Genomic DNA, 19,737 nt, shown 5'->3' with positions numbered 1-19,737 from the left:
TCAGAAATTAAGTGTAATTAGACAATCTCTTCTTTGAAATACAGACACGCAGTGGTATATATTTAACATTTAGTTTAACTATTACAAATAATAAACCTGATACTGTACAAATTAAGACCCTGATGAAACAATACAAGATGGAATTCTTTATGATATTTTCACCCTTTTCACTTTTTTGTGTGAAGGCCTAGAATATACCGTGCTTGGCCCACTTGAAGTTCTTTATGGCCACCATCAGCAGCAAGGTAGAGGACAAAATGGAGGCTGCATCACAGAGGTGTCCACTATGTCAAGATGACCTGAGTGACCCTCGCGTCCTTCCCTGCGGTCACTCTTTCTGTTTAGAGTGTGTGTTAACCTGGGCGGAACAAGGTGGTGTGAATCCCTGTTATGTCTGCCAAGCTGCCAAGGAGGGCTGTTCACAGAGTTATCATTTTCCAGCAGAAAACGTACAAAAACTGGAGCAACATCCTCAAAGTAAAGCTGAAAAAGAATTTAAAACAAAAACTGCATTGAATCAATTTCATGATAAATTACAGGGAATTCCGTCAATTTGGAGTACAGTTGGAATGAAGTGCCCCAGTCATCCGGACCAAGAACTCCATTATTTCTGCAAAAATAAGAAAACTTTGTTATGTAAAAAATGCGTTATCACAATTCATGAAAAATGTGACAATTGTGTCATCATCACTCAAGAGGCAAGGTCACGGAGAAGAGTGTTTGGGGTCATGTTGCCATTTCTAAGGGAAAATGTCCTTCTACTTACTCAAATAAAGGATAGAATTAAAAGCTATGTGAACTCTCTGGACATTGCAGCTTTAACTGTGGAAGACCTTCTGGAGAGTTGTGATGCTGAGGTGGTCCATAACAGTCAAGATGTGAGAGACTTCATAAAAATAATACTGGATGCCAGGCCTGCAGTACTCCAGAGACTGGGAGAATGATAGACTTCATAAAAATAATACTGGATGCCAGGCCTGCAGTACTCCAGAGACTGGGAGAATGCCAGACTTAAAAATAACACTACATGTAGATGCCAGGCCTGCTGCACCCAAGAGACTGGGAGAAGTAAATGACCTGCCTTAAATAATATTATTTTTTACAATTCAGTTTCATTCAATAAAATTAAATCAGTTTCAAGGAATCCTATGTAAATAGCACAAGTACTGATCCATCACCGAAGTGCAATTCAAAATCACAAGTGATCGAGGAAATTGAGCTCCAAGTGCTTGTAAAGTAATTTTGCTATGATTTTACTGTTAATTTTGATTGATGTTTTGCATTTAAGTTTAAATTCTTTTTTATCATTTTGATTTATATGATTACTTTTATCCGTCATTAACTATATAATAATCAATATTGTAACATCTGAGTGAATGATCATTATGATTAATTAAAAATCTTAATTCTTTGACAGTAAATTATTCATCACATTCTAAAATTCCCAGAATGCATCTATGATACACTTATGTACATAATGGAAGGAAATAAAGTCACAAGATAGTTTCAGTATATATTTTCTGTTTTATTTTGTGTCCTCATTGTTTCAAAACTTTTCTACTATATTATGACAAAAAACATGTCTGTCATGCCACCTGATTAAAATTGCACTAGTGACACTTTTCGCAATGCATCCTTGTCAAACTTTTTGAAAATTTAATGTTAATATCTCCCAAACCAAAGGAGTTATGGAAAAAGTTTCTATGGAAGTCTTTTCTAAAATTCTATGTTGAGATTTCAACTGTGACCTTGAATTTGACTTTTTACCTTTATTTCAAAATCAAATGGGTCACAGTTTTGTAAAAATGTTCATTTCTTACTAAAAAATGTTTGTGGCAATATTCAGGCACTACACAGACCTTTGCCTTATTTTATGGTGAGGGGTTACACTTAGGGTCTCCTTTCATCCAAGTGAGTTTGGGGTCACTTGGTGCACTTTCATATGGGAGAAGCAGTCATAAGATTACGAAACTGAAAACTAATTTTGGAACCATTCAGACCTCTTGTTTGTAGCATTTTGTAAAGCTTGTCAAATGCAATGTTCAGTGAAAGTGGTGTCCATTTTTTCCATACAGATTAGGAGTTGTGCTATTTCAAATTAACTACGTTTTACGGTACCATACACTAACATATACAATACACTTTTACCTTCCAATTGCCATATCATATAATATCATAATAATATAATATCATAATACACATTTTAAAACATTTTTAAAACTTGGTTAAAACACTAAGCAAATACATTTTTAAACAAAGCAACAGGATATGGTCGTTCCACTGCATGGCCATAATCTTCATTTTCACCTTTAACCATGAGAGGTGATATTCCAGCACTATTCTGACAGACTAAAATATTACCATGATCAACTTCTATGTCATTCTGACCATGTGCTATCAAAACAGATGATGCATCAGTGTGATCTTTTTCATGCTGATCACATTCATTTCTGCTGACAAACATCTTGTAACAAAACTTGCACTTGTACGGTTTATCTTTTTTGTGAATAATTTCATGATCAACACAATCATTTTTTATATTAAATGTCTTGTTACAGTACTGGCATTTGTATGGTTTCTCCTCAGTGTGACTTTTTTCATGGTGAATGCACGCCTCTTTACGAGTAAATGTCTTAACGCAGTGCTGGCATTTGAACGGTTTCTCTCCAGTGTGAGTTCTTTCATGAACAATGCAATTATATCTTTTCGTAAACTTCTTATTACAGAACCAGAACTGGCATTTGTATGGTTTCCATCCTGTATGAATTCTTTCATGTTCGTAGCAAGATCCTTTTCTAGTAAATGTTTTATTACAGTACTGGCATTTGTTTTCGTTCATGGTGTTCTCACTTTTTTCTTATTATTATTTCACATAATTGCACTAGTCTGACAAGTAATGTTTTTCTGATTTTACCATGGTCAACTGCTGTATCATAATGCTATTGGAACAGATGATGCATCAGCGTGATCTTTTACATGTAGAACACATCCGTTTTGGTGAAAATTTTGAAAGCTTGGAACACAAAACCTTTGGATCTTCTCTTAGATGACAAATAAGAGACCCTTTAACAAATGTCTGCAGTTCAGCTAAACGGAGGCATTCCCGACGACCTCCAGTCCATACATTAACATTATGAAAGTAATCACGTCCTACAGAAGATGCAATCCATAAATTATAGATTTTTAGTAACCTGTCGTATCCAACATCCAACCAAAAAGATTTGGAACGAATAAAGCAGAGCTTGGAATTATTTGCAAGCGTAGACACAAAGCCATCAATAATTCATGCAGCGCCTCCTATTGTCATGTGCCCCCTTGTGCGGGCTAACACCTTATCTTAAAAGTTGTAAGTTCACTCTCTATTATTATGTAGTGATTTGGTTATTTTTGTGGTGTTTTATTTTATTTAAATGTGTATGTACGTCTTAATATTTAATTATCTGTACCTTACAATTAATACAGCTATCAATAAACTTTATCCTATCCAGGGCCCAAGCTTGTATTTTCTCAAAATTGGCTCTCGTGACGTCATTCGCTCCCTGTGCCCAGTACACAGTGAGCACACACATGTAAATTTCAAAGACATTTCTGATAGAAATTTAAAGAATGCTATAAGAATAATGTCGTTTGGAAGGAATGGCATGTTCTTAGTATAGGATAGCTGCAAAATGCGAAGGCATAAAACTGCATAGTATATGCCCTAGGACGCTAGGTGCGCTACAATCGCCACATCAACTTCCGGCAGCAACATGAAGCGGAGGCACATGGGGAGCGTTCGTAAAGGTGAGTTTTTAACACGTGTGGGCTCTTAATGGGTATATATTATACACATTTGCTTCGTTGGTATGATTTAAATATTCGGTCTGTTCAGGCTAAGAGATAAGAAAGTAAATAAAAAGCAAATACTCGCCATTTGTGTACGAACTAAAACGTAGGACTCACATCATTGCACCTATATATATATTAATTGATTTTGATATCATTTAGATATCCTAATACTCCTCTATATGATTTTCATAGTTAATTGAGCTTGCCGAAACGCCAGAGTATATGTAAAGTTCATACAGGAGCGTTAGGGGCTGAATAAATCGAGTCTAATTAACGACCACAAACGTCCACAAGCATAAAATGTTTGGGAAATAATATATATATATATATATATATATATATATTATAAGTATATAATAAGCAGGGGCGGATTTAGGCCGTCTTCTGGGTCTTCCGGAAGACGGTCAGATTTTCAAGTTTACATTGACGGGTATATAATTTTTTTCTGTCGGAAGACGGTCAAAAAATTGAGAATGGATCAACAAATATAATATGGAAGACTGTCAGAAAACATCTCTGGATCCGCCCCTGATAAGCATAAGATGGGATGTTAAACTGGAAAACAGCATATTGCATACTAATATGTAGGCCAACTAAATGATAACAGAGAGAATGTGGTTGCATCTTCTGTTGATTGAAGAAAATCACGGAGTACTGGTTTAATTCTTAGTGCATAATCAACAAATCTTGACCTTAATTAATGCTGTCTTGTCCTTCACCTGTGAGTCAACCCTTCCTTGACACATATATACCTGATTTGATATGATAGTGGTTATGCATGCATGTTAATTGTGGCTTTCTTATTTAGGGAAACCAGAATGATGAGTACCAAGGGTGTGCTGGGGTCTCCAAAGCCAGCCAAGAGGGTCAAGCTGACCTCAGTGGAGCCAACACGAGACGAGCTGCTGGAAGAGAGAAAGAAACTGCCCATTTTTCCTGCCAAGGGGAAACTGCTGCAAAATGTGCAACAAGTCAGCACTGCTATTATCATTGGAGAGACTGGTTGTGGCAAGACAACCCAAATCCCACAGTTTCTGTACAAGGCAGGGATGCACCGCAACCACACCATTGCAATAACACAGCCGCGACGAGTGGCTGCCATTAGTATTGCTGAGCGTGTATCGAAAGAAATGGGTACAGAGTTGGGTCAGACAGTTGGATATTGTGTACGATTTGAAGATGTCAGTTGTCAGGGAACAAAAATACGCTTTATGACAGATGGAATGTTATTACGTGAGTCAACACTCGATCCATTACTGAAGCGTTACTCCTTTGTCATATTAGACGAAGCTCATGAAAGGACGGTCCACACAGACGTGCTCTTTGGTGTTGTGAAGGGGGCTCAGAAACGTCGCCGAGCGAAAGGACTTCCACAATTGAAAATATTAGTCATGTCTGCCACCATGGATGTTGATCAATTTTCTCAGTACTTCGATTGCGCCCCAGTATTTTATCTTGAAGGACGCCAGTATCCCATTCAGGTAAACTACTCAGTTCAGTCCCAAAGTGACTACCTCTTTTCAGCTCTGGTGGCCGTCATGCAAATCCACCAGGAGGCGCCACTGGGACAGGACATCCTGGTATTTCTGACAGGCCAAGAGGAGATCGAGTCTGCAGTTCACACGCTCAGGGATATCGTTAAGGACGTAACCAAGCAATACGCACCCATGATCGTCTGCCCAATGTATGCAGCTCTTCCAACTGGGCAACAGATGAGAATCTTTCAGCCGACACCAGGGGGCGTTCGCAAGGTCATCGTCGCGACAAACATCGCAGAAACCTCAGTAACCATTCCAAACATAAAATTTGTTGTTGACACAGGCATGGTGAAAGCCAAGATCTTTAACCCTAATAGCGGCTTGGATATGCTGAAAGTTTGCTGGGTTTCCAAATCTCAAGCATGGCAGCGTACGGGGAGAGCAGGGCGCGAGGCCCCGGGCACGTGCTATCGATTGTACACAGAGGAGGAATTCGAGCAGTTCTCCACAAACACAATCCCTGAAATACAGCGCTGTAATCTCTCCAGTGTGATACTGCAGCTTCTGGCGTTAGGAATCTCCGATATCGTCCATTTTGATTTCATGGACAAGCCGCGACCGGAGGCCATCTTGGCGGCTCTGGACCAACTGGTTCTTCTTGGCGCCGTGGAGAAACAAGAAAAAGTCCAGCTAACTCTGTTAGGTCGACAACTTGCTGCTTTCCCCCTTGACCCTCGCCTATCTCGCGTGCTGCTGGCAGCGAAGGAGTTCGATTGTCTCGAGGAAATGTTGACTGTTGTTTCACTGTTGTCGGTGGAGTCCGTGTTCCACACGCCTTATAATAAACGCGACACTGCGCACGCGGCCAGACAGAAGTTTATTTCCAGCGAGGGGGATCACTTGACGCTGTTGAATGTTTACAGGGCGTACAAAGGCGTCAAGGGCGACAAACAGTGGTGTCAGGAAAACTTCATCAACGCCCGCAACACGCAGACGGCGTCTCAGATACGCAAACAGCTGCGCGAGATATGTGTGCACCTTCAACTCCCGTTCAAATCATGCGGACAAAACACGGGGGTCATACGCAAGTGTCTTTGTCACGGATTTTTCACAAACGCTGCGGAGTTGCAGCACGAAGGAGTATATAAGACCGTGGCGTCTAAGAAAACGGTGGTCATTCACCCATCTTCTTCACTGTTCATGCGGAAGCCGGGCTGTGTCATTTACAATGAGCTGGTACAGACCAGTAAGTGTTATATGAGGAACTTGAGCGTGGTGGACCCACAGTGGCTGTACGAGGCGGCCCCGACGTATTTCAAGAGGAAAAAGACGGCTAACTAGACTTATTAAGTATATCAATATTAAGGTATTTGGCCCAGAATGATGAAGGGGGATATTTGAAGAAGAATATATTTAATGTTAATGATTAGTACATATTTCTAACTTTGTGTTACTTCCATTAAGTAAGAGGATACAATATTCTGTATTTTTTAAACAATTTTTACTCCTGCATTAAAGCTGTTATCGACATCTGCTTGGGAAAGATATAAAATACTTTGTTGAATACATAGACTTGTGTTGCTTTCTTTAACCTAGCAAGAAAATTTCAATTAATTGTAAACATGGTTGGAGAGATTGTCAAAATTACAGAACTACTGTTTTCTTTTTATTATTTTATTGGGCGAGTTCATTGTCTCGGTCTAACTTTTTCGCTCTCTCTCTCTCTCTCTCTCTCTCTCTCTCTCTCTTCTCTTAAAACTTTAGACAAAAAGGAAATTGATCAGTCGAAGATTTTGCGAATAAGCTGCGGAATAATAGTTTTAATCCGCTTAAAAACAATGTACAATGAAATGATTCGCCTTTTTTCTTAAAGATATTGCATGCTTGACTTATTTTTGAAATCAAGCAATGAAATCTGTCAATGTTAATGTTTCTCCCAATTTTACTAAATTAGCCGAAAGTCATGTTTTTTGGGACCCAGACTTTCATTGCTAGAACTTCCATTTCTGTACCGGTCTGATGGTTTGAGACCAAGGCCTATGAGAAGAATCCCTTTTAAAAACAAATGCCATTTAAAGGTATAATATTTATTTATCATATTCATAACTTTTTATGAACATTGAAAATGTTTTCTACCTGACTAGACATAAGTCTGCTTATATTTAGATAAAAAATAAAATTAGTAGAAAAATACTAAAAAGCCACATTTGTTTGTAAAATTCGTTTAAACTTTAACAATTACTAAAGCTACTAGTTACCAAAAATGACAATGAAATGTACAAAAATGATGATGAAAAAATGGAACCGGTGGATTAAAGCTGACTAGATACAAAAACTTGTAAATATATTGTTTTAAAATACGGCATTTTGAAAAACACGCTTTTTGATCTGAGGCTCATAATTCCATAGCACCCTCTCTTGCAAGAAAATAACAAGTAGCACCAACGTTAACGAAACATTAATACAATTTATATTGACTCAGTCTTACTAAAACAATAAACCTCACAACTTTCCACTGACGATTCTGTAAAGCAGATGATCAGTTTGAATGTTTTAAGTTTTCAGAATTAACGACAGTCCTGGCTCGAGAAATGTCCCGAAAATGTAACGTACGAGGTTGTCGTGTATGTGAGTAAGACCACTTTTTTTTCAAAGTTAATAGTCTTGCGTGCATACGTCTCCTTTTCAATCTGAAATCCCTCCACTTTCAAATATTCAGCAGATTGATTGCCCACTGATAAGTTAAATCACTATATTCAAGTCCACTCATATCATAAACCCTGCAGATCACAGCTAAAATTAGCACCAACACTGACAGTACTGCCTCAGGGACACCATCTTGGTCTTCAGGGTACCGTCGTCACACATATACCTGAGCGGGGCCAGGCGACTGACAGGGACGCAGCACATGGTGTTAGCGCACTGGTTGCACGTTCTCATACCCACGTAGCGGACGTTAGGGCAACCGTCCAGAGCTATCGTCTGGTAGCCAAACATGGAGGTACCGCATGCGCCGTAATAATAGGTCTGAAATGTGGGGTCAAGAAAGAATGAGCAAATGGTTTTGTTTTTAGGATTGTTAAAATGGATTTTTTAGCTAATTATTGGTCATTATTTCTAGTTGTTGGTCATTATTTCCATCAAATATTCAGTCAAAGTGTGCCAAGATTTAGTCGAACAAGACTGTTTCTACAGCAATAACAACATAAGTTTTGTTTTTTAATTAACACAGCACGTGAATGAAATCAGAAAACAAAAACTGAGAGTTGAAAAAAAAAACTTAATATAATACATCTTTTACATATAACAATTTTGAAAACGAACAAAAAATTTCCGCCACGAAACCCATCCGTCTGAATGAAAGTTTAATTAATAAAATCATTTTATCATTTTAATGAAAAATTTTATTAGGAAGTGTCGTCTGAAAAACAAGCATCAACCATGGCCATATTGTTACCTGGGGTACAGGACACGCTGGCATGACACACGTGCGGCTCTCCCTCTGCATCACACAGCCAAAGTTGTAGTTGGAGGAACGCCAGGACTTCCCTGTACCGCACGTGACCGAGCAGGTGCTCCACGCGGTCCGATAGAAGCTGCAGCGGCCACTGTACCATCTATTGTACATACCTGGAGGGAAACGCAATTTATTTATCATCAGAATTAAACCACTTTATTATTAAACGAAGAGAGAAGGCACTGGACTGTTATTCCCGATGGTGAATTTACCCTGAATTTATCAGAAGAAACAACACTGCCGAAAATTCAAAAATAGTTTATTACAATATCAACATTTGCACCATTCATTTAAGTCCAGCGACAACCAAGATCTGGAAAAAATAACAACAGCAAAGAACCATGCACATAACTTACTCTTTCCACAATATTAACATGATAATTGGTAACTATGCATAACTATCATCATAAATGTCAGCACAAATCACTGTCACCGAAAAGACGAGGTGGATTCGGGTTCCAGGTTTGAGTGATTAAAATGTTCATCTGGATCAGTGTACGGGTTATGACATTTGAGGTGGTTAGATCACATGTTAAATGTGGCATAAAGTAATCCGCAATTCAAAAATACTATTTGAAAATGAAATGTACAATATATATATATATATCTAATATACGGCACTGTTCACTATCATAACACGAGGGTACAGTACTGTTGAGATACACCTCCATAGAGATACAATTTGTTAAAAAGAAAGATGACTTGATAACAAAAAATAAATGCGCTTAAAGTGAGATAAACAATATTATAATCATTGCATATAAACCAACACCAGTTTTATTTCGGTATGTTAATGTAAAGTAGAGTTCACTGGGTCGTTAGTATTCTGTTTCATAATATTATAATTCAGACATCAACATAAAATATTCTATGTAAAAATAGATCGTTCACTATGGTTTTAATTTCAACGTCACCACAGTACACCTCAACGACCGCTACAATCCCCGCACTGAGACAAAAAGACGGCGCCGTACTGGGGCGACGCTATCTGTTGAGCTCATCTATCTATCATCTCTATAATTTGATCCCACAACATAACATTAAGCGCTAATCACTACAGTTTTGCGTCTAACATATAAAACCTATATACAAGTACAAAAATAGTGTTATTAGAACATGAGTGTTAATTTTTTAAATTTTTAGTATGGGAGGTGGGAGGCCCCAGGTAAGATATCGGGATATCCAAGTGTTTTGTTCTCACCTGCGGACATCGCCGGGTTCAGCATATAACCTGTGCCAATAGTGTACATGCCGGCCCCTTGAAGCAATGCATAAATTTTTACAGTGATTTTCCAGTGTTTAAGCCTTAAATCTTTCTTGTTTATTAATTCATTTATTTAGTTTTATTTATATAATGAGATTCATATTCTACCATTCTCGGAATGTTTGGACACATACCTCAAGTTCACACGACTTAAAGGCATTCCAACATTGTGGATTATCTAACAGATTTATATTCAGTTCCACATTAAAGAAAACGGTATATCAACTACATGCACTATTCTATATCTCTTCATGATGTAACTGACTACAGTATGAATAAATAACCACGCACATTAGCATATCATACTACAATAAGAAAATATCACAGATAGTTTTTGTGAGTAAGAAACCTGGCCTTCCTCTACTGTTAAATTTCTATTAGCAAAAATGCTGGATAATTTAAACGAAATCAAATTTAGAAATTTTATCAGTAATAAATATGTTGAAAAACAACAATATTGTTCGCTTTTCCTTAGCCAAAGTGGATATTTGTTCAGCGATTTAGTTGTAAGCAGGAGAAGGGACGAGTGTAGCTCGAAACCATAATTTCTGTGACTGATAGTGAGATAATGATAATGTTCTAAATTATAGTACGTTTCGCATGCAAAACCAAGATGCAAAATAGCATCACAAACAACTGGCAGTGATTTGAGCGATAATGCATACTCTAATTTGCTATAATTCTTCGTGTCTATTCGTACCTTGTTGTGTGTTATAATTCCCATTATTTGTCTGAACGTCTCCTTCATTCTTCATCCCCTCTTTGTCGCCCATGTACAGGCCGGAACCACTTCCCACATTGCTCGATCCACTTCCCACATTGCTGGATCCACTTCCCATATTGCCTCCCATATAGTCTGGTTCTGGTGTAGAATATCCACTCCCCATATTGTTTGATCCACTTCCCACATTGCTCGATCCACTTCCCATATTGCCCCCCGTATAGCCCGGTTCTGGTGTGGCATATCCGCTTCCCATATTGTTTGATCCACTTCCCATATTGCCTCCCGTATAGCCTGGTTCAGGTGTAGAATATCCACTTCCCATATTGCCTCCCATATAGCCTGGTTCTGGTGTAGAATATCCACTTCCCATATTACTTGATCCACTTCCCACATTGCTGGATCCACTTCCCATATTGCCTCCCATATAGCCTGGTTCTGGTGTAGAATATCCACTTCCCATATTGCCTCCCATGTAGCCTGGTTCTGGTGTAGAATATCCACTTCCCACATTGCTGGATCCACTTCCCATATTGCCTCCCATGTAGCCTGGTTCTGGTGTGGAGTAACCGTCTCCCATACTGTTGCCGTCCCCTCCCATATAGCCCGGCTCTGGAGACGGTTCTGGCATGGAGCCCATCCCTGGCTCTGGTTCCGGTATCCCTTCCTCTCCCTCCTCGACGGGATATGGGACATAATGCGGTGCCATCTGATCTTTATCCCCTAGGGGCAGCACCAGTACCTTCCCATCAGGCCACTGGATGCGGCACTGCACCCCTTTCTTCATCCCGAGACCAATGTGGGCCACGGGCTCCATCTGGCAAAGGTACCCGGATCCAGCGTCCAGGATACGCGTTCTCGTGGTGCCATCTTCCACGACAACTGTTATTTTGGCACCGCGTGCGGGAGCGCCGTACCTGGTGTAAGCGTGTACCCTCATCCAGTTACGGTCACTGCCCATGGTGACATTATAGATCTCCAGAGGCTGCCTGCTTGACTCCCCGTGGGACAGAAGCAGTTCCAGTTGGCCGTCGCCATCCAGGTCGGTCACAGCGCCACCTATCGTGGAATGGGATAAATCATTAATTTCATCAATCACGTGCAATAATTACGTTCAAACGATAACTTAAGGCGATAGTAATGAGACAAAGAAATTAGTAAAGTATAGGTCACTTTTTTTTTTTTGCAAGTTTCTTCTTTACTTTTACTAAGTTCTAATTAGTTCACCTGTGCCAAAGCCGTAGTACTCCAGGGCGTCCCCAATATCCAGCTGGGCTATGTTCATACCGGCGCCCGTGGGGGAGACGCGGAACAGTTTATTTGGTTGTGGTCCATTGTAATAAATATTGTTCTGAAGAACCTCCACATCCCCGTCGTTGTCAAAGTCTGCTGCAATCATGGTTCGAATGGCGGTGGGGTCTTCAAACGTTCCCTTGGCAACATTCTGTAATGAAATTTAAGTGGTGATGTAATTGGTATGTTGTTGACATAGACACGACAAAAAGATGTCTTTTATGTTGTGCGACTACGTTTTTTTTTTTCGCCTCGTATATTTTTTTCAAATCTGTAAGAACTATCCCGTTAATTAACAATTTTTATTAGAGAAGAAACCGAACGCATTTCACTACACTCAATGAGAACATCCTTTATTATATTCATATTTAATAAAAACTATTTTCAGAAAGCCCATATTTCCGACCTCTTGAAACGCTGCAAAATTAAAGGAAAATACTACTTCTCATTATTGCTATCAGAGCATGTGATTTAGACATTACCATAAACGAGGGCATCCCGGTGGCGTTACTCTGCATAAAAAGCCTGTGCGGGCCGTTCCAGTTGCCGTACACGATGTCCAGCATACCGTCGTGGTTGAAGTCCGAGAGAGCCACGCCCCTTCCGTTTGTGTCGCTGTCAGTCACACCTGCGTCAACAATGATTGGCGTTTATAAATTCTGAGACTATTTTCATATTTACTGACTGTCGATCTTTACTAGTCATTGTTTAAAACAAATCAGAGTACAAGATTCTGCATGAAAATAAAAAAATAAAAACAAGTAAAATAAATGAAAGCTTTCTGACTAAGTAAAATGTTGTTTTTTCAACTTTCCCTTACCGACCATGGGGGCGACGTCCATAAACATGCCATTGCCCATGTTTCTGAAGAGGAAGTTATCTCCCTTGTTGCCAAAGTTACCGCCCTCGTTCACAAAGAACATATCTGACCTGTCAGTCACTATGGGTCCCACGGTAACACCACGCCCACCTGCAAGAAATGAGATTGCAGACATGTAATTTTTTAGTTTGCGTGCAGGCTACATCATAATTGACTATTTTATTCCCACAATTAAGTGATCACACTGCTTTTTATTTGTCAGGTTCACCGTCATCTCGCCGAATTAATAACAGTCTTGGGTATATGAGGCAATGATTTATAGAACCTGTACAATCATAATATAAAACAAAATCTGCCAACAATTGACCCGTTTCGATGCCCCAACGACACCCGCATTTAGCAAAAGAAAATGCTGCTTTCGTAAGCTTTTTATCAGTCACAAGAGTGCAGTAATGTGAAGGGCAGAGAGAACGATAGTAAGAAATAACTTACCTGTTTGCTTGTCGATTCCTGCTTCCTTGGCAACGTTCCTTAGTACAATCATACCCGTGGCCTTGTCGTTTTGCGGGTGTTGCTCGTCCATCTCAATCATGGCAAATTCGCCCATGTTACCTTAAACAGAAATGTTTATGAACATTATTAGGCATCCATTTGAGACATAAGAATTAAAAATACATGAAATAAAATTCTGAACCTCCCATCTGTGTCAGAAGAATAGGAAAACCAGTAATATACACTGAAATACAATTCCTTTCCTAGAACGGAGACTATTAAGATGTGATTTTTTAAATTAAACATGAAAAAATGAATACCAAAATATAAACGTTTCGTCAAATCCTAATAATATGTAATAATATATAATTTGGCGGAAATATAATTTGAATACAAAAATATATCCCACGGAAAAAAAATGGCGAAAAAACAAAAACAGACGCCAATTTCAAATGTTTTAAACCCACCATTCGAGTATGCCGCCAAGACGAAAGCATATTTCCCGGTCCCATAGCGGTCTACACAGGCGACAGATCTTCCGGCAAAATTAACTGCTCCTAGGGCACTGTTGACTGGATCAGAGAACAGGTCCACGTACATGCCGTTCCTGAACTTGAACAATTTGTCCTTGTACGTGCTCTGACCGCCGTACGCCCCGTTTGTGTTCAGGAAGTAAATCTCTTCCTTGCCGTCTCCATCGATATCGCAGGCAGCCACGCCAATGGCAGCACCTAAATATACAATATGTACCCAACTTTTAAATAAGATGATGTTTTGGCAATTGGTTACTCTAATAACTTGAGTATATTTAGGTTTACCCATGTATCCCAAATCATTTATTATTTATTGCTTATTATATCAATACATCTTCAGATTTTAATTTCGCGCACTTCTTTTAAGTATTATACTCCAGCACGAGTACTAACCCGCCCCTCTTTTCTATTCTGTGAATCACATGTATTTCATATTTCATACAGGACATCGAGTTTCCTTCGATTCAGTAAGCTCACATTCGTTCACATTCGTAATGTGCACTTCTACATTAATAGCCTATGTTTTTCGGAACTTCCTTATACATTTTTTATACTTATCAATATTTCCTTTTTTTATACTCGTAACTACATGTACCCCAGGAAGCATATGAGTCATCATTTACCAATATTCTAACACCCCGTGCGACTTTAAACCGTTTAACAACTCATTTTACATGTACATTAAATATTTTCGTCAATAACACCATCGAATTGTTTTGGCCAATTTTGGACAAACACGGAGCTAGACCACAAATAAGCTGCCACATTCCAAAACGTTTTTCATCCACGGCCCTTTAATTTTGGCCTACATTGATTACCGTTAGAGATAGGAGTAACTGGTCAGCGTCCGTGACAGCGTAACTATTGGTCCACATGGTCTGCGCGTCCTGTGACATCGTTAACGTCCGCCATGACCACGTTTTAATACAATTTATGACTGGTGAAAGTCGCCGAAAACACGTGACAACCTTCAATTGATCACTATCAGTAAAATAAACGGAGAAAGGAATTTTGATTTTACACCGATACAACTTTTATTTGCCATCCCGACATCAACTTGGACCTTTTATTGCAAAACTACAGCAATCCGTGCCACTTTTCTTGCCAAATTTGTCACACGTAAGCCTCTCCATATATGTCCCTTCACATAACCCCTTTTAAACAAAGGAAAACCACTTCTAAGGGCGATATCTTTTTATTTTTTAAAACTGCTTTTAAAGACGGGAATCATATCCGAGTTTGTGAAGTAGTAATGGGATCAGACAAGAATAGATTTTCTTCTAACCAAACGGTTGGATAATTCTATCAAATATTGTTCAATTCAATCAATAAATTAAGTTAAAATTGGCCATAAAGGTAAAACATTTCACATTATAATTCCACAAATAAAAATATTTTATCATTTGTCTAAACTTTGCTGCGCTATTAAAGGCCAAGCAGTTCGTTGTGTTGGTTGCCAGGGATACGGTACTTATTTGACATTCTCTGTATAAATTCAAAAATCTTTTTTTTTATCCTATCTAAGTAGGGCTAAGTTATGACCTAGATAAAGATCTAGGTCACTGGACTAACCTAGCATCCAACCTAGCATCCAACCTAGCACAGGTTGATACACGTAAATGTTTATTGTCTCAAACTTTACCAAATTGACCCAGATGTGAAAAAAACTTTGCGGTAAATAAAGAGCATAAACACGTGCTGCAGCGTGTGACAGCCGATTTTTATCTTAATAACAACGCACTGAAATGTTTCACGGAGTGTCTGTTAAGGAGAAAAGTTACAATGCAGAGCTCGATGTGACTCAGATAACAGATTTTTAAGCGATAGGGCCTACTCTTGTTTTTCATTCCTCTTTTTCGTTCAAGTGATTAAAATGAAGAAAGGAATGTTATTATATGCCAGGTAGTGAATAAGGACTTCTTTCCTTACGTATATTTCTTCAGTTTTGGATCTCTGACCGTTTCTTGTCATCTAAAATCCCTATAAATTCCAACTCTATCACCATATTCAACGCTAAAGTTACAAGTCACTTGCCTCCAGTGGTGGCTGGCGTTACAGGCTATAAGTATAATTATAGTCTAACTAACCTTTCCTGATATACACTTCAGGGGGGGATCCGGGATTATTTGAAGAGGGAAGGGGGTCCGGTTTTTAAGAATGACAGGCCGCGGATGTAAAGCCAAACCGCGACTCTCAGACCCTACCCCCCCCTCCCCGGTGTGGGGTCCGGGGCCGGCCGAAGGGCCCCGAAAAAAACTGGTATTTTAGAGGGCGAACGGTGCTATTTGGTACGGTTTATAATTGTGATTCAGCTAGTCCTAGTTCTAATTTCAAGAGGAGAAGATTGGTGTGATTTTTTTTTCAAAAATCGAATTGGGGGGGGGGGGGGTCAAGACCCCCTGACGACCCCCCCCCCCCCCCCCCCCAAATCCGCCATTGCACTTACCATCTTTATCTCTCAGGGCGGCGTACGGCGTGTCTTCCTGTGCGATGTTGACAAGACGTCCCAGCGATCTGTCGTATTTCAGAACAATATTTGGACCGCCAAACCTGAAAACAAATTATAAATTTTAATATTGATGTTTTTTTTTAAGGGAAAGACACGGATTCACATTGGGTTCAAATGGTGCTTAGAAAAAACTTAATTGTCAACTTAAAAAGCGGGAAAACCAGTAGTTGCGAAGCGTCATGAGAAAAGAAAGCTTAACGGTCCTATAGCTACTCAATCTTAGCGGACTACAACGGAATCATACTGAATTGATGGCCCTAAAGTTGATAACAAATTTCGGTGTAAACTTCTATTGTGAAACAGGCGCCTGGTTAGAGACAACAAAAGTTGGGCCTTACCCAGCAATGATAAAATCAAACTTCTTGTCGAGGTCGACGTCTGCCACAGCGACGCCGTAGTTAAGCTGGGTGGTCGGGATGCCGGACAACCCCCACTCGTCAGATGTACGTCGGAACATTCCCTGGGCTGTCGTCTGCTTAGCAATGGCGGCCAGGCAGGCAAGGGACAGTATTTGGGATAACATCTGGAAATTACGTTTATATTCTTTGATTAAAAAGAAAAGGCAGTAAATTTACTCCCGTATGATTTTATTTTTCAAATATGACAAATATTACATTCCAGAAACATACACGCCTATTATTTTGTTGGTTCAAACTATGTCTTTTCTGGACCACGCACGCACACAATCATGCACATGCAGTAACACGCTCGCACATTTCTCGGTTAGATGGCGCAGAGTCTACAATAAAATAAACACACGCACACACATAGACGCACTAAACATGCATATGACCCTTACAGAATCAGCAATAACTATACATGCAGATCATATGCCTTCTAAATACCTGGGGCTGTGACAAAGCCCTGCTAACATACTCAAAATAGCCACTGGAGGTCAAATGGTAACGTAGCGCAATGTGTACATAAAATCAATGACAGCGGAACAAGGAGTATTCACTGACTATAGGATTATACCCCGGTGATGATTCTCAGTGCGGTATAGTTAAGCTGGTGAGTACAGTACGCCTAGCACCATGCATGCTTCAGGTTAACACAGCGAGTATTTACCTTAAGTCCTCTTTCGTTTAGAAAATGATGAGTTGCTTCGTGTTTCACCTCACAGCGTCTTTGAAGTACCTTCACATTGACTGGCCCGCCTTCACTCTCTCTAATAAATAAAGCGTATTGTTTTATAACGCCGTTTTATAACACTTAATTGAAACCGTATCGGCTACTATCGCGCATGTCCGTCAACGTGACGGCTTACACAACCGTCCTTTCATAAGAAAACCGTTCACATATTCATGACCAACCCACGTTTATCTGATGTCACATCAAGCAATGCGTTAAAAGTAATGTCGCAGGGAAAGTTATCTAAGTTCAGCGGTGCATGGCAGTAAATTAGAAGTATTGTGTGTGAGAAGGGGTGGGTCACAGGACAGGGAATATAACGGCTGACACCTCCACGGTGTTGGTATTATCTTAGAGGTGTGATATCTGGGATTATCTCTCTGTATATTGTACGTGGTGGGCATCAGATTTGTGTGTTGTAGCGTGTGTGTGTGTTTGTACGTGCTTGTGCGCGAGGGCGAGCATGTGTGCGTGTGTGTTCAGACGTTTAGTTGAATGTGTTTGTCAATGCGTATACGCGTAACGCAAGTCTATTAGATAACTTGTGGGCACATGTACTTGTACTTGTGCGCACGTGAATTTGCGTGCACGCTCACGCACATGCAGAGAGAGAGAGAGAGAGAGAGAGAGAGACTCTTTGAATTATTCATATGTGAAAACGGTGATGTGTTATTTTGACTCCAAAACAAATGAATAGTTTATTGACCGAGAAACATTTTATCGACAAAATCATATGCGAACGTCTTAAAAATTGTTTCTCTCAATGTCCTTGCAGGGCGGGAGAAGATGGAGAGGTATATCGATTTGATTCAATATGATTAATCCTTTCACTTACCTAGAGAAATAGTGATGCTCGTTAAAATTGCACAACCTTTCAAAGCTGATCCAATATTCACGAATATTTTATTCCAATAAGGTGGGAGCTATACATAAAACATTAGGATCCAAAGAAGTATCTAAAACGGGCCCGTAGCCAGCAATTTCAAAAGGGGGGTTCTTTTTTTGAAAAAGTGGACCTTTTCCCATAAAAGCTTTATGTACCCTGATCAAATTCTACCCAAAGTGGACTTTTTCCCAGCAAAAGGGGCGGTTCTTTTGAACCCCCCGAACCCCCCTGGCTACGGGCCTGCAAAAACCATAATTATGGTAATACCGCGAACCTTTCGTGTTGGTAGTGGCAATCTTTTATGGAAATATTCACTCGTCTTGTGGAGATTACATCAGGTTTTCACCAGTGGAAAAATGGCGGTTGAGGAATACCTCGTAATCAGTATGGCCGAGATCAGTCACCGTTTACATTTCACCTTTTATCATAACAGTTATGTAGTGACGTACAACAGAAATGTTTCATTTGTTTTTTACTTGATGAGAAAGCAATTCATGTTAAAATATCATGCAAATTAATAATTACTTTCTTTAAACTTTCATGCGTGTTACACAGCAGTAGCAGATTTAGAGGAGGGGGGGTCAGGGGGTCCTGCCCCCCCCCCTTGATTTCTGAAAAAATCTAACCAAAGGTTCCTTCTTCAAATTAGAATTTTGACAAGCTGAATTATAGTTCTAAACTGCGCCAAATGTAGCTGTTCGCCCTCTAAAATACCAAAAATTTTCGGGGGGGGGGGGGGGGGGGGAAGCGTCTGCTACGCACATGAACATGTCAATGAGTTAAAAATTAAAGTACAATATAATAACCTGCTGTTTGAAACTGACACATACTTTAGTGCAGAATAAATCATGCCAAAAAGTTGGAAGACACCTTTATGTATTTCATAAAAGACACAAAATACAGAGACATTACACTTGCATTATCCCAATTACTGTAAGACAAAGTTAAGTTTAATTAAAAAGCTAAGACATTCTCAGCAACTCTCATGTCTGTCTTCTAGAATCCTTTTTTCTTTACTTTGTTAAATTGAGAATTTTAAGCTTATGCTAAAAAAACAAATATTCATAACTTCTCAATTATTCCTGAAGCAAAAGTAGGTTCACAGTGGTGATAAAACAGGTACAGCATAGTTCCTGTCAACATGTACATACCATTAGAATAAATATATTAAAATTAATGACTAGTTTAAAAAATATCAATTAAGTACTACTAACCTAATTTTACTTTCTGCTTTAAGTTCAACTGCAATTTAATACTGTTGACTT

The 19,737-nt window shown here is 39.4% G+C and overlaps 2 protein-coding genes across 6 annotated transcripts; one reads left to right on the top strand and one right to left on the bottom strand.

Moving 5' to 3' along the window:
• The first annotated feature begins 3,578 nt into the window (after positions 1 to 3,578).
• On the top strand, positions 3,579 to 6,876 carry LOC106169066 (ATP-dependent RNA helicase DHX33). The gene is made up of 2 exons (XM_087010986.1): positions 3,579 to 3,783; positions 4,637 to 6,876. The coding sequence occupies exon 2, from the start codon at positions 4,647 to 4,649 to the stop codon at positions 6,645 to 6,647; it is 2,001 nt and encodes a 666-aa protein (XP_086867112.1). The 5' UTR covers positions 3,579 to 3,783; positions 4,637 to 4,646; the 3' UTR covers positions 6,648 to 6,876.
• Positions 6,877 to 7,377: 501 nt separating this feature from the next.
• Positions 7,378 to 17,803, bottom strand: LOC106169065 (cartilage acidic protein 1). Of its 5 annotated transcripts, none has more exons than XM_087010984.1 (13): positions 17,524 to 17,803; positions 16,794 to 16,978; positions 16,393 to 16,496; positions 13,881 to 14,144; positions 13,414 to 13,533; positions 12,922 to 13,071; positions 12,584 to 12,729; positions 12,036 to 12,252; positions 11,187 to 11,867; positions 10,788 to 11,090; positions 10,025 to 10,081; positions 8,764 to 8,936; positions 7,378 to 8,333 (listed from the first exon to the last, which is right to left on the bottom strand). In XM_087010984.1, exons 2-13 carry the CDS (start codon positions 16,976 to 16,978, stop codon positions 8,106 to 8,108), a joined length of 2,628 nt encoding a protein of 875 aa, XP_086867110.1. In that variant the 5' UTR covers positions 17,524 to 17,803; the 3' UTR covers positions 7,378 to 8,105. The 5 variants fall into 5 exon arrangements, with proteins under 5 accessions (XP_086867110.1, XP_086867109.1, XP_086867111.1 ...); XM_087010983.1 differs by having other exon boundaries at positions 10,788 to 11,150; positions 11,241 to 11,867; positions 17,524 to 17,802; XM_087010985.1 differs by having other exon boundaries at positions 10,788 to 11,240; positions 11,358 to 11,867; positions 17,524 to 17,801.
• Between the last annotated feature and the right edge of the window lie 1,934 nt (positions 17,804 to 19,737).

The sequence above is a fragment of the Lingula anatina genome, chromosome 4 (assembly GCF_051362555.1).
Source record: "Lingula anatina isolate TDL-2025a chromosome 4, LinAna3.0, whole genome shotgun sequence".
In the NCBI taxonomy this organism is placed as follows: domain Eukaryota; kingdom Metazoa; phylum Brachiopoda; class Lingulata; order Lingulida; family Lingulidae; genus Lingula; species Lingula anatina.
The sequence above is the reverse complement of the archived record's forward strand: the minus strand, read 5'-3'. Positions and strand labels throughout refer to the sequence as shown.